Genomic DNA, 14828 nt, shown 5'->3' on the forward strand with positions numbered 1-14828 from the left:
TCCCCTTTTTTTATGGACTGAGTCGCGAAGCTTAATTAATTAAACGCTAGCATATAGTGACAGTGAAGTATTGATATGCACTGCGTACGTTATGCTTGGAATTGTTTCGTTTCCCGTAAGTATTAAATAAGTTACATTATAGATTAGCTATATTATATTATATTATAGATGAATCATGGTTGATATCGCAGACGTCGAGATATCCCGAGAAGTGCAAAGAACGAATAAAATCGGCCACGTGGAGGGTACAAAAAGTAGTCACGTAGAAAAGTATAAAAAGTCACGTAGAAATGATCCCAACGGCTCGTAAACGATTGTAAACTCGGCTAAAAAAGATCTCCGCTGGACGATCTAATTTACATCAGCCTTATCCTTACGGAGTACGATTTTATCGAACGTTTTCACGAAGATTTCAGTCTGTTCAATTAACATCAGTCTAGAGATAGTTTCCAAGTTTTCCGCGTTCCTTGTGGCGCGAGGGTTAAAAGTTACAAAACATGGCGGCGGGGGGTAGTCGAACGGAAAACAGGAAGAAACTGAGAACGGACGCAGTGTTTCTTTTTAGTGTTCTCCCCCGTGCGTGTTGCCCACGATCCTCGTCACGATCCCACGAAATTATAGTCGAAACTAGTCGAATTACAGTCGAACAGAGACGATCCGTTGGATTAACTTATATAGGCATATTTGGTCACGCAGCGCACGCTTCGTGGAAGTGGTTCTCGTGTTCCAGCCGCGCCGGGTCTATATGTTCCTTTAACCCTTCGTTTTCGTGATCTCGGGCAATATCGGCTAACGTATTACTCGAAGGAGCCCTCGGCAGTGTTTCGTAATTTCAGGTTCGTTGTTTTTAAGAGGATATTTCGAAGGCCGTGCTCGAAAACGGCTCCACTTCCGAGGATACCGAAGTCACGGCCGGTTCCCGTGGATCCTGGACTCCCTTTGTCCCGAGTTTCGTGACACCGAGTGATATGAGGTTTGTTATTCAACCGCGATAGCGATTCCTGTGATTCACGGTTGAACACTCTCTATGAATCTTGCAGAGGGATGCGTGGTCTCTCTTATGGAAATCGTTCTGCTATCGTGGAATGACTGATGAAATTAGTCGCATGGTAATCGGTAGATTGAAAATTGATCTATTGTAATCATTTCGGTTAAAATCGAATTCGATACGGAGTTTTATTGTATATAGTGAAATATTAATTTTAGGTAGATCTTGTCCTTTTCACGTGAAATTAAGTTACGTTGATATTGTAGTAGAATCAAATGAAATCTGACAATTCTAAATTGAAGCACTAAGTGAACAAACGAATAAAACTGTCGTTTGAGTGGAATTTGTTTAAACTACTCATGAAAAATGTATATTTGCATGAAACCCTGACCAGCGTCAAAAGGCTGTCCGTCAGACGCTCGCGAAAATTTCAACCGTGATCCATTGTGGACTCGAATACATTAAATTTTTGGGTGCCATTAAATTTTTACCCGGCCAGTGTAACGATTTCCGACCCCGATCGAGCCTTCTCCGCTTTTGAAGCGGCTGGTCGCGTCGTTCGGCAGCTAGGTCGATTAATCGACATTCGCAAAGTCGAGCAGCGCCGGGCCGAAAGCTGATTGAGCAGCGTCGATCCGGCGAGCCCGTGTAATGCGCGGCCAATTAGTCGACCGTCAAAGGGTAATGCGGCCAATGTGAAGTTACCATCAGCGAAAGAAGAATGACGCTTCTGTGCTGAACTCACCCGATCGAACAACGGATTTAAACTGATACAACCGCTCGCCGGTTCCAACGATTTCTACGGATTAGCCGAGGCTTTGGTTATTGGTTACGCGTTTGGAACGGCATTGTTCGATCGCGCGGCAATTAATGAATCGAGTAAGCACTCCAGAGACCGCCGATTCACCGGAAAAAGGGACTATCGGTGATTTAGCGACCTGAAACGCTACCTTCCCTAGTCGTAAGCGTCTAAAACTCAAATTGGTACCATACATCTAGTTTTTCGATACATTTTAGAAAATCGAGACTGTAGAATTGCGTTATTTAACTTTCGTTTGGAATTAAAGCTTAATAGAGGCGTACAGAGACATAATATTTTTTTCAATAATTCATTATTCATATTTCCTTCGTATTTTAGCAAAGTTATATTTTTCTATATTATTGTTTGGTTATAAAGCACGCTGAACTATGAAATTTAGATAACCCGAAATCAATCATCTTTCAACGATCAACTGATCAATTTGACAAACATCGGATTCAAACACCTCGATCTATCAGGGAATCGAGGATCCAACTCACCGGATACTTCCTTCGGTTCCTCGGCAAACTTCGAGCACGTCGGTGCAGAAGCAACGATATAAATCGAAAGGATTAAAGATCACTCGCAGACGAGCATCACTTCCAATGAACACGCGCGCTCGCGTCGCAGTCACTTACGAAAAGCGCGGCTCCTTGCGAGAAGCGTCCTCGAACGATGACGCTGCCAGGAGTAAGAGCTAACCACTACTAGCTAATATTAAATTAACGTCGACGGGATGGCACTGAAGGTGTCAAGCGGAACCAAACGGGTTGCATAATATTAAAAAAACACGCCGATCGTTGTCTATATTGCAAGAGATGCGAGGCGAAGCTTCGCCGACACACGGATCGCTTCTCGATCCCTGTCGAACTGATTCTCTTGTCTTGCTTCCTCCCGCCACCGCCTTTCCCGTTCACCGCCGTGCTTTTAGTTGCATACACGCTGCCGCGACTCTTTTCGCAACCTTTCGATTGTCTGACGTTCAATTAGCACCGCGATTAACGCTTTCCCTACCGGAAGACTATAAATAACCTCCGCAATGACTGTGGCAATGAAAAAGCCGATTAAAAATCTTCTGTTAACCTTCCGATGAATATTGAATCTTTTCGATGAAATTTTATAATATTCTAATATTTATAGTTGAAGGTTAATTTCAAAATGTTTATAGTTAATCATTACATCTAACAGTTCTACTTCTCTAGTACTTACAAATTATGCAATTTAACTAGGCAAATGAAGAATTTGTAATATTTCCCAAAGTCCTGTGAAAAGGATTAAATAACAATATCAAAAAGAACTACCAAATTACGTTTTCCGAGGTGACTCGCTAAATTTCTATAGTTCTAACAGCCGTAACCGTTTGAAAATTAAGAAACCTTCAGCTGGCAATTGTTAATTTCTAAGGGAGTGTTTAATATTCTCCGGTAGACGAAGTGTTAAAGACGCATTTTCTCGCTCACTGAAGGAGACTCGATAGGGGCGAGGAAACGGCAGCGGGCTGAAAGGAGAGAGGAACGAGGACTGGGTCCTGCTAGCCGGCCTTTGAATCCGAGACCGTGCTAATTTATTCATTGGATGCGGCGTGTGTCGTTCGCGCACGCGGAACTCTTGATACCGTCGGTTGATTCGAGGGTTGTTTGGCTGGGAAGAGGGCAAAGTCGGAGGACCACTCCCTAGGAATTCGAATCGTCGCAGACGTCTCGCCGGGCGGGATGGTCGCTCGTAACGGAACTCGATTGGCTGACTATTTCCGGGATAAGTTTCCGGATACCTTTTTCACCCCTTGCATATTTCACGATCTTTTATTTCAGCCCCCTCCATTGTTCTTAACTCTCGTATGTCGAATTTGTTTCATTCCGACATGACAATTGCTTATCGTTACACTGTAACGGACAGCAATCTTAAAAATTCGACAAAAAGAATATTTCTTTAAATTTGCAGTGATCACCGGTGAATTTCTTTATGCACTTTTCTCCCTTCCTTCTTCGGCCTATCTTCTACACTGTTTACGACTATGCTTGGAATTTACACTAACAAAGTTTACTTCCCTTCGTGTGCGTAGTTTTGTGCGTACATTTGCAACTGTGAGATAGAATGAACAATTTTATTGCAGTAATAATGATTCCCTATCTTGTCCCAAGATAAAGATCGAATATAAATAACTGTATATGACATAGTAGAAAACTTTAGTGGAACAATATTTTACACGAACTTCGTGAGAGTGGTTACGCTACCGAAATTCCGCCAAAAAACCAGGAGCAGAAATTTCTTCCTAGTAATAGAGCAAGATGGAACATCCTGCATTATTCTTCTGAATCAAGATAAGGGGGGGGGGAAACTTCTATAATCTCTGAAACTTATGACTGGCCTTATCATTGACCTGTCTAGGAGATAAAGAAAGCGTTCGCTCAGGTCACATAAGACACGGAATGCTGGGAGGGGTTTCTCGGTGTCCCCGGGTGACCGGATTCCTTCCGCTCCAACCCCTTTCGCTTCGTTATTTACCCCTTTCGTTCAACATACTCCACAATTTCACGGCAACTGTATCGAATTACATTCCGGGCAGGCTTCCGCTCCGCTCGCAAACGAATAAACCTTCTCGGCCGTGAATATTACCGCGGAACAAAACGTTGAACCTTGTCGACTATCGCCGAACCTATAAACGCGTACAATAACGTAACAATGGTCCATATTTGCGATAATTAGACTGCGAACGTTTACCCGCTTAACGGGCAACTCGCATAGAACGCGGCAAAATGAACGATATAATAATATTTCCTCCGATTTTTCAGCTACGTTGGACAAGCTCGATACAATCGTCGCGAGAATGACATTTCTGTTCAACGTCGAAATTTCGAAATTCGTTTTCGACTCCCTCTCTCTCTCTCTCTCTCTCTCTCTCTCTCTCTCTCTCTGCCCGCTGGCTACGGGGAATCGCGTTTCAATAATTTTATTAAATTTCACGAACTTTGCTAATATGGCATCCCCCGTGTCTATCTTACGCGAGAAAATTGTTGCCGAATTTCCCGCTCCGTGGGAAACGGAAAATATGATTTTCCAAATTTTTCGACTAGGCCTCGTGCAATATCTCTAACTAGTTAAACGAATCGAGGCAATTATTGAAATTGGATCAACCGTTCCGAGAATTTTATACAAAAATATAAATAAAAGAATTACCGGCAGTCGGAATATTGGAAATTTGAAAATATTAAAATCCACGGTTTACCGATAATTAAATCGTGAATTTATTTCTTCGCAAATTTCCATGAAAGTTTACATAAAAATTTTTACCTCGCCTCACCTTTCCTTTTAACGTTCGTTAACGTTTCCAACGTTCATTTCCGCGCGCGACGTATTTAAATAAACGAAAGTAAGTGAAAATAAGATATTTTAGCGGGTGTCGGTTGTCGCGGCCATGAGTTCGGCGATCGAAGACTTGCCCGGGTTCCGATCCGAGAAACTTTCCCGCCGCGCGATCCGAGACGATATCTCACCGACGATAAAAGCAGCGCGATTGCACGGGGAATTGACTAAGCTTCGCGTGGGATCGTCCCCCGATCGGCGAAACTTTGTTTCCACGGAGAACGGGTGAGCCTCGCGAGGACTGATACGCGCCGAGGAATTGCCACGAACTCGCGAAAAACCTTGTGCTACCGCGCACACACGTGCACCGTGAACGGTCCGCAGAAACTCCGACAGGTTCGGTCGTGGACGCGACATGGATGAGTTCCGGAGTGTTTCCGGTACGGAAAGGATGGCTGTAGTAACCAGGAAACACTCAACTCGCGTGCCTAGAGAAACAGCAGGAATCCAATGTATCAATTATTATAATCACAATGAAATATTTGCATATTAATACGGAGAGAAAATGAGAGAAGATGATATTGCGGTTATGTAGCATTTTTATATCGATAGAATGAGAAAATGAAAAAAGCGCTAACTTGGGCGTCTAAAGAATGAAACAAAGATAGTAATTACGTAACATTTACGTTTCGATGGAATGAGAAAAGATGACTAGGAAGCACCTAATTCCCATGGTATCTAAATAAAAGAAAAATCTAATGTGGTAACTAACAGCATCTGTAAATCGAACGAAGAGTGAAATATATTTAAGAAAATAGACCTCAAAGAATACAGGATCAGATAAAGAAGATAGCCAGACGCTAAATGGCACGGTATCTAAGGAACAATAAACGGAAATCCATCCTCAATTATTCCAATAATTATACACATCTCTATACATATAAAAAACGAGTTAAGAAGGAATAAAAGGAGAATAAGATACCCAGATGCCCCGTCACATGCAAACAGGGATAAACGATCGACCAAAGCCCCACGGGTCCCAAAGAAACAAACGCGAAGCCTCGAAAAGGAGAAAGCGTCGCCTATCGAGTACACGTCGCGAGCGTCCTACAAACGTGCGGCGATAACGATCCGCCACGGAAATGGAATCCGAACGTTCGTTCAAGGTATTCAGACAGCGTGCCCGTCCTCGGCCCGATATCCTTTCCGAATCTCTCCGCGCGTCGGCGGTGCAGGTGTCCTCGATCCGTCGATCCTGAGCGTGCGCGGCCTGATCGAAAGATCGTCGCCAGTTGCGGAGGATCCATCGATCCCCGATGGACGAATCGACGCGACGCGCGCACGACACCGAGCATCCTCGCCGCGAGAAAGAAAACCGGCGACGCGTATTGGCGAGTGTTCGCCTCGCGGAATGCCAGGTCGAGAGCTATAGCTGGCTCGCTCCCCTCCGGGCGAACCCAGGATCAACTCGGGTTCTTCCGGGCGGAACAGTTAGAGTATGATGACGCGCACTGGCGAGCGTCAGGTTGATTCGATCGTGACTGCGTTCTAGATTCCTTCTTTCAACGATCTGTCGCGTCGCCTTGGCGTGTTCTTCGCGAAGGACAGCAAAGGAGTTGGGTAGAGGACGATGAGAAGCGTAACGCTATGCATTTCGAAGGTTCCGTTGCTTTATCATAGTTTGTTCGGTTTCCCGTCGTCGCTTATAGGACGATAGATGCTTAGCATCGTACACCTTGAGAGTCCTTTTGTTTCCTTGGGTCTATCTTTATTCTCAGGAGGATGCTCGATGCTTAACGCTATGCATTAAGTCCCTTCTACCATGTTTTTCTTTGGAGGATTTTTTATGCATAACGCTATGCATATAGGTTTCCTTAGTTCTTTTAGATTTTTCTCTTGTTCTAGGTCAGAGGACAACGCTAATTGCGCGTCGGACCCTCCCGCGGATCGGTCAACGGGTTAGTCTATTGGCTGAGAACGCAACGCGACGATTAACGCTTACTACATACACACGCACTTGCGTGCGTACGCAGGTCTCACACATGCATACCGTAACCATACACACACGCATACGCGGAGAAACAGATGTACACGCTCTTGTACACACACACACACACACACACACACACACACAGATACCGTGCACCGGTCCGGGTTCGATTTTATGCTCGCGTTCCGGGATACCGGTAACGATCGTCGTCATCCTCATCCTCCTCCCTATCCTCCTCCACCCCCTCGTCTTCCTCGTACTCGTCCTCGTCCGTGGGCCGTCCTTCTGATCTGCTTAGTGGGTAGTCCGGCTTGCGTAGCCGATTCTACGTGAAGAGGACCGACAGAAGCAGGACCAACGAGTACACCAGGACGGGCAGCTCGGGATGGATCGGCCGCGACGCGGACGAGAACCAGATGGAGCCGGACGATCCCACGGGAGCGTTTTCGTGGCGACTCGACGGCTGTTCTGAGGCCATTAGATCCTCCCTGGTGGGCTTCGGGCAAGGCAGCTCCTCGATTTTCAGCTCGAACAGGTTCTTCACCTGCATCGATTTACCTTCTATCACCTGGACCTGCAACAGAGACACCGCCCGACGGCGAACTGATGGTTAATTGGGGATCGAGGCCGACCGCTCGCGAGATTATGGTCGACCGATCAATCGGGGAGCGTTTCTGTGGCCGGGGGCTACAGAATTTCGCGTCTGAGCGGTTCGGCTTCCGTTTTCAAAGGGCGGATTGCCCGATTTTATGTATTTGTGATGTGGATTTGTTCTGGCTTGAATCCTTTGCGATTTTTGCAATTCTTCATTCAATCGGTACTAATAGTTTGTCAATTTCTGGGAGGAGTATTGGTAGTGTTTTGTTAGAGAGTTAGTTCTAATATTGTGTCAATTTGGGTTAGAGATGTTTATAATGATTTATCAATTTTTATTAGATCTATTGATGTTTTATCGATTTTTCTTAGAATTATTTGTAATATTTTATCAGCTTTTGATACAACGGTTTGTAATGCTGTATCATATGGAACCATGATTTTAATCATTTTCAAATGTTTCCAAACAAAACCGGAAAATGATACGTCAAAGCACAATCGAATTTAAACCGATTAAAAAAACTGAGGGTCAATTCTCGCGCTTCAGACGGGGTTACCGCGTTACCTTTGACGTTGCGAAGCATGCAATTGCTTCGATTGGAATGTCGAACAATTTAATTCCGCGCTTTCAATCACATTTTCGACGCTTTGATATACTAATAAATTTATATACGATCAATCAAATCGAGGACGTCTGGGGGATTTTGAATCTTCGACGAAAATGAAATAATCGAAGCTTTAAAAATGTATGTAAACAGTTTTAAGCGTAAAAGCTTTAACAATATTCCCATTGTCTGCGAAAGGATTAAATTCGGTTACAGAGTTACTTGTATCAACGAAAATAAAATTCCCATTGTTCGAAACAATAAACTGTCGTGGTACGAGCGAATTAAAAACAAAATTTGAAATGCAGCCCAATTATTGCGACAAAAGCGTTGATCGAATGAAATTGGTTTAAACAACCCACTGAAGCGCGTTCAAATTGATATTTTCTATATCTCTCTGGTGCATGTTAAATACTCGCGGTAGCCGCACTCTATTAGACCAGTGTTTGGATATTTGAGTGGAAACTCGATGATCGAGAGATGTTATTTGACAATATCTGGCCTGTGTTCCACCACAATGGAGACAAATTGCTTGTTCAAGGCCATTGAGGGGCTATATATACCCATCAAACCATTTGATCACCGATCTATCCTTCAAAGAGAGTTATACACTGAACGCTCTGATACGAATAAATGGACTGACATTACACTTCATAGTTATTGAGTTGGTTCATTGAAAACAATGAATATACGAGTTTCGAGATAAAACAGATTGTTGTTGCTCGTAATCCAGTTTGTATAAATCTTTCGATCTTTCCACCACATCGATAAACATCGTTAAACATTATTATCACAAATTTCCATAAACAAATACCTTGTCCACTAAATTTGTCTAATCAAATGTAATTTAATTAAGAGGAACATTGAAATTTTCCGGAAAAAAATGCCACAGGACGTTTCGACCAATCCAATTTCCTTCGAACCTCGCATCTTGCAGACCGAAGAAATAAAACACCCGAACTCGATATTCCAAACGAAACAATGGAGATAAATTTGCTATTATTTAGAATAACCCTGAACCCTCTGCTGCTCGCCTATAAATCATCGACACCTCGTCCATACGAGCGAAAAACAAAAAAAAAAAGGAAAAAAAAATAAAGGGAGAAGAAAAACTGGAACTATCACGAACGCTTCTTCAAAATCGATTCTGCACTTGTCAAAACGATGAAAATGGCTCGCGATTGGTTTGAGTTATGGCGGACGCTTTATTTCAAGCATAATTGAAAAAAAAACAAACCAAACGAATCCGACCGAACTTGTTCGCGCTGCGTCCCGTTAATTGTATATAAAAACAGATATACTCGCCAGTTGCGGATGTTAAGCAAATTTATTTGATAGGCTGCTAAACTCGCATCGTTCGAGCGTCATTGTGACCATAAATCTTTGTTACAGAACAAACCGAAACCAACAAAAAACAAAACAGAGAAAAAACTGTTTAAATCCTTCTATCCAGCGCGAACGAGTTTTTCCTTAAATTGTCCTCCGCGCTCGTTTAACCCATCTTTTTTATTGTTTTCCCAGGTTTATCTTCAAAAAATTGTCACGGTCGTCCGGCTTATCTCGGCGACCGTCCGGGGACCGTTTTAAATAAAAAATGTCTCCGCGAAATTCGGGGCACGTCGACGGGGAAAGGGAGCGAGGAAGATGGCCCAGGTTCGTGATAAGAAATTCGAACGTGGTATTCTGGATCTTCGGCGATTCTTCCGCTTTGAATTTATCGGATCTTACGCACAATTTTCTTGCTGATCGAACGGGAATGTTTGGTTATTTTTAATGGGGATTTTAAGTCTTTATGATTAGACGTTTTAGATAATCTTATGGGCGACGATGTTTTGAATCATTAAAATCTTTATCAAACTTTCCTGTATATCTTTGAACTTCTTATTAAATCTAACATAATTAACTAGCTCCTAACGTTGCATAAAGAAAAGCAAAAAGGCTCAACTCAATTTTGTATAATAAATTCTATTGATCAAACCGCATCAGACTTAACAGTAAGATTAATGTTTGTTCATGAATGGGAATAAATTGAACCTTATTAAACCACATTAACTCCTTGCACTCAGAAATTTCTCACTAGAAATGTTTAACATTTTGACGAGGCGAAGGCGATGTTCCTTGAAACTAACTCGAAAGGAAATTACAAGTACATTGAGGAAGGAAGGTGTTTTATTCCAATATTTCACGTATCAAAATATTATACTAAGTTCAACATTAAAAATCAGATTTTATAGTTATACCGAATCGACATCGAATCAAGTGGTGACTGAGAGTCGTCTTCCGAGTGCAAGGGTTAAATTCAATATGATTAACTTTTTTCCATGAATTAGAATCTTTTACGGCCACGTTTTAAATGGCGCCAATTTTGTGCTGATAGGTAATCGAATCGGAGTAAACTTAATATTTCATTGGAAGTTTCCGAATGGAATGTACATGCCACGAAAACCCGAAAGAACTCGGGAGTGTCGAATCGAAATGGATCCCGACTCGAGGAAAGGAAAATACAGATATAAGGTGAACGTTCTATACGTGGCATACCTTTGGCTGAAAATCGGAATTCGACGAGGAATCCTCGTATCCGTCGTCGCCCTCGTTCTCGTCGTTCAAGTAAGCGCCGGCGTCCCCGATGTTCCCGCCTCTGAAGTTCTCGGCAAGATATTCCTCTGTAACAACATCGAACCGAACACTCGAAAACGCATATCTAAAAGGGCGCACGAAAATGCATCCGAATTGTTGCTTTTCCGTCGAACGCAATTCGATTGTCGAACAAGCCGGCAACTTCGAACCGTGCCGCAATAGCGACGCGGAAAAATATTTCGTCGCTGCCCCAATGAACCGCGAACCTCTATTTCGCGGTAAAAAAGATGGAAGTAAATGTCCCCGATTTTATTCGGTCGGGGTTGACGCGCGTAACCGGAAATAAACGGTAAAGAAACGATCACGGACAATGAAAAAGCCCTGCCCTTTGTTGCCCGTCATTTAAAAAAGAATCGCCGACACTGCGAACGATCAAATATTTTTTAACGGCCTGTATAAATGTAACGCAATGTTTGAATTGTTGTTGACTCGTTTGGAAATTGTCGAACGATAAAAGATTTCATTTTCCAATACTGAAATTCGCTGCGATAAAAATGACGAGGGGAAGTCTAAATATTTGTAACGTTTAGAGGGGAGAGTTGGTACAAACTTTTCACGATCTATTGATGACGATTCCATGATGGTTGAATAATTTAGTAACTCTGGAAACCAGTATAATAACGACGGGAAATGGAAAATTTCCCGTTGCAGCGAGAGCTTCACTACAAAAACGCAGCGCTGGCCAGGCATTCGTTCTAATTGCAAGAAGTTCACGCGTTTATCGAGTAATTGACTCGAATTTCCTCGAAAACAAAGTTTCGTACGGAACAATTTTATTTCGTGCTTTTACCTCGTATTTCCGCGTGCGCGAATTACGCGGCACACAGATACATTATACGGAGCACACATATATCACGCTTCAGCCGTGCCATCGAGTGTTACAGCGATACAGTTTTAATAAAATTTTAATCGAAATTTTATTTTCCCGAAATAATGGCTGGTCGTCGCGCGGCTGGGACGGGTCTCGATGCTGCTAACTATGAAATAAAACGCTCACGATATATATCAAATTTTTATGTCCGTTCACGGTAATAATAGTAAATGGCTCGCGCCGTTGAAAACGTTGGGGCAAATGAAAACCGAATTTAATGGACCGATGATTTACGTTACGCCGCGCAGTTACAGATCGTTAATATTTCCGTGGGATTTGCCACGATTGAAAGAAATTGTAACGGGAATGGCCGCCCGCGCTGCACAATTAAATCGTTCTTTAAATCAAATTCCTCGACTTGGCCAAGTGAACGTATCCATCGTGTAAAAGGTGGCTGCTGCTTCTTTATGACAGAGCGCACCTCGATTGAAAAATTATAAAAAAAAAATATTATAGTGTTCCCCAGTATTTCTATGACACGACATTTAAACAGAGTAATCCTCATATAACAAATTAAAAATTCCGGAGTTCTAAGCATTTCTATATGGAAGATTTGCAAATATTAAACATTAACGTAATATCTCATAAAAAGTAAATATTCCAAAGTTAAATGTTGAAAAGTTCAATATTCCAAAGCTAAATATCTCAAAATCCAATATATCAAAGCCAAATATCTCAAAGTTCAATATTCCAAAGCTAAATATCTCAAAGCTACATACTTGTAACAAACTATTGAAATCAAAACTAAATCAATGAACCAATAAATCTCAACAAACTCAGATGCCAAAGGATCCATCGATTATAGAAGACGCGTACGGAGAATCTATTCGCGGAGAGATAACGAAAAAATTCGGGCAGCTCGATGAACTCGTCGAAAATCTTTCCGATGAACAGATACGATTGCGAAGTCGTTTGCCACGGCTCGTCAACCGGAACACCGAATGGCGAAAAGTGCTTGGTGGCGCGGAAATTCCAGCGACGGACGTTTCCCGTAACAATGGGCGAGAAAGTTTAACGGGCTCCCGGATGCCGAGGAGACAGGACAAACTCGGGGCGAGCGTGTAAGCAGAGCGACCCACTTGGATTTTGCGCGATGTCGAGAGCCTCGTTCCTTTCGAGGTCCACGTTGTTGATCTTCTGCGATGCGTTATTGCTCTCCAGGAAGCAAGTGAGCTTCTCCAGCGCGTCCCGCAGGTTTGTGTTCTTCGTCTCGTTCCTTAGACCCCATATCCATGCCAGCTTGCAGTCGCAGATCAGTTCGTTGCCTGAAACCAAAAGGTCCATGTTTGATCAGGCGAAGTTCATTGTGGACGGGATTCTTGTTTGCTGTTTGCCTACTACTTTTTCGGGACTATTATTGTACTCGGGGTGAATACATGAGCGTTCACTTCATTTTACTGGGGATACACAGATTTACTCGAGCATTACTTTTTTCATTATTCTCTTATTATTTCTATCGTCGATTGATTTGTCCTTCTCGATTTAAAGTATTACCTTTATAATTTCTGTTCTCATTCTGCATCGATCGATTCTTCGAATCGTATCAATGGTTTCAATATTATTTTAATAAAGTGTTTTCTAACTATTTTACAGTGTTCTTGATTTGGTAAATAGCAACCTTTCTTCGCAGTAAGAACAAAATAATTATACAACGGTAATTGAAAGAATATTTATATAGTTAGTCGGATCGTGTAGCTGAGAAATAGCTAGTTGTTTATGTCCATTTGAAAAAGTTAAGTAATTGGAGGGATGTTCGAAGAATTTGATGCTTCAAGCGGTATTCTCTCGGTAGAGGGCAACGGAACTCCCGAGCGCTAATTCCAGAGATAATAGTTTAAGGTATTTAAATTCTATTCCCGAATGTACACGGGTCTACGAGAGCAGAAAGGGAAATGGGGAATAACTACGAGGGTGGATGATGGCGGTGGAGGCGAGGTTTCGTAAACAGGGGAAGAAACAGGGGCAGTTTTTACTGAATTGAAGATTAGAAAGGGTTGTTCTACCACTGACGGAGTTCATTAACCGCGCGGAGGAACGTGGAAATATTTATTATGAAGTCGAGCGAGGTGGGGATGGAACATCAAGGGGGTGTTCCTTTCAGACGGCGTCGTTAAATATATATACGCGAAATAAACCGTGATGCGATTTTTTAGGGCGAGCAAAGGGGTGAACTTGAAGATTGAGAAATTAAATCTCAAAAAAAATTAATTCTATCATTCGTTGACTTCGAATATTTATTATTATGTATTATCCTCTGAAGTGTAAAACAATCTTTCATTGATACACCAAAATTGACAATCTTTAATAACAGAAATATGCAATATTTTAGTATTTCAAATTCTACTCACATTCGTAGCAGTGAAGAGTAATTTTAATACTTAACACGTTCCGTGCCACGGAAACTTCGGTTGTATTTTGCTTATGAATTGTATTGATTTTTTCAATAAAACAGTAAATTATATTCAGGTTTTTGGTAATTTTTATGTATTTAGATATTGTTTCTTTATGTTTTCGATGGTTTGTAACATACATCCGTGACCATGTATCCATTAGAAATATTTTCTTACAAAAATTCGCATGTACCATATGTGGTACGGATTAATATTCAATTATCTAGTAAATTGTAGACATTTACAAATATTTTGATCAACGATTTGAAAGACGGTAGGAACGTACGGTAGGAACGTACGTTAGTTGTAACTCGTTTTTCCATCTAAAGTATCTACGATTACGAAAGTGCTGCGCGAGAGTCTACGATCCTAAGGTCCGATAGAGGGTTCAATTACAGGTTAATTCTGCTTCACGAACCGGAGACTTATACGGAGCCCTTTCAGCGAGCAGCGAATTTTGCAGACGTCCGCGGAAAACCGGGCTGGTTTCGTTTTTCTTCTGGCCGGCCACAGCCGCCACTAAAATCTCTCACGGTTTTTAGCGTGACTTTCTTCTCGCCCCGGCGATCGAACAATCCTCCCTCCACTCGAGACAAGCTTTCGCAGCAAAGTGAAAGCTGGCGAATTAATTGAAAACTCGAATAGCCTACT

The 14828-nt window shown here is 42.3% G+C and overlaps 2 protein-coding genes across 6 annotated transcripts in view; both read right to left on the reverse strand.

The window, feature by feature from the left end:
* The window catches only part of Rh50 (Rhesus blood group-associated glycoprotein Rh50), a 51243-nt gene extending 48806 nt beyond the window's left edge, over positions 1–2437 (reverse strand). The window contains exon 1 of the mRNA XM_031987959.2: positions 2288–2437. The gene's annotated coding sequence lies outside the window, so the exon portion shown is untranslated. The remainder of the gene's footprint in view (positions 1–2287) is intronic.
* Positions 2438–7405: 4968 nt separating this feature from the next.
* Positions 7406–14828, reverse strand: part of Con (leucine rich repeat protein connectin) — a 358673-nt gene continuing 351250 nt past the window's right edge. For all 5 annotated transcript variants that reach the window (XM_031987854.2, XM_031987823.2, XM_076365854.1 and 2 more), the window contains 3 exons: positions 12867–13052; positions 10818–10942; positions 7406–7654 (listed from right to left, as the gene is read on the reverse strand). In XM_031987854.2, the coding sequence (XP_031843714.1) occupies positions 7406–7654; positions 10818–10942; positions 12867–13052 (560 nt within the window). The remainder of the gene's footprint in view (positions 7655–10817; positions 10943–12866; positions 13053–14828) is intronic.

This window comes from Nomia melanderi, chromosome 3 (genome assembly GCF_051020985.1).
Source record: "Nomia melanderi isolate GNS246 chromosome 3, iyNomMela1, whole genome shotgun sequence".
Taxonomy (NCBI): Eukaryota; Metazoa; Arthropoda; class Insecta; order Hymenoptera; family Halictidae; genus Nomia; species Nomia melanderi.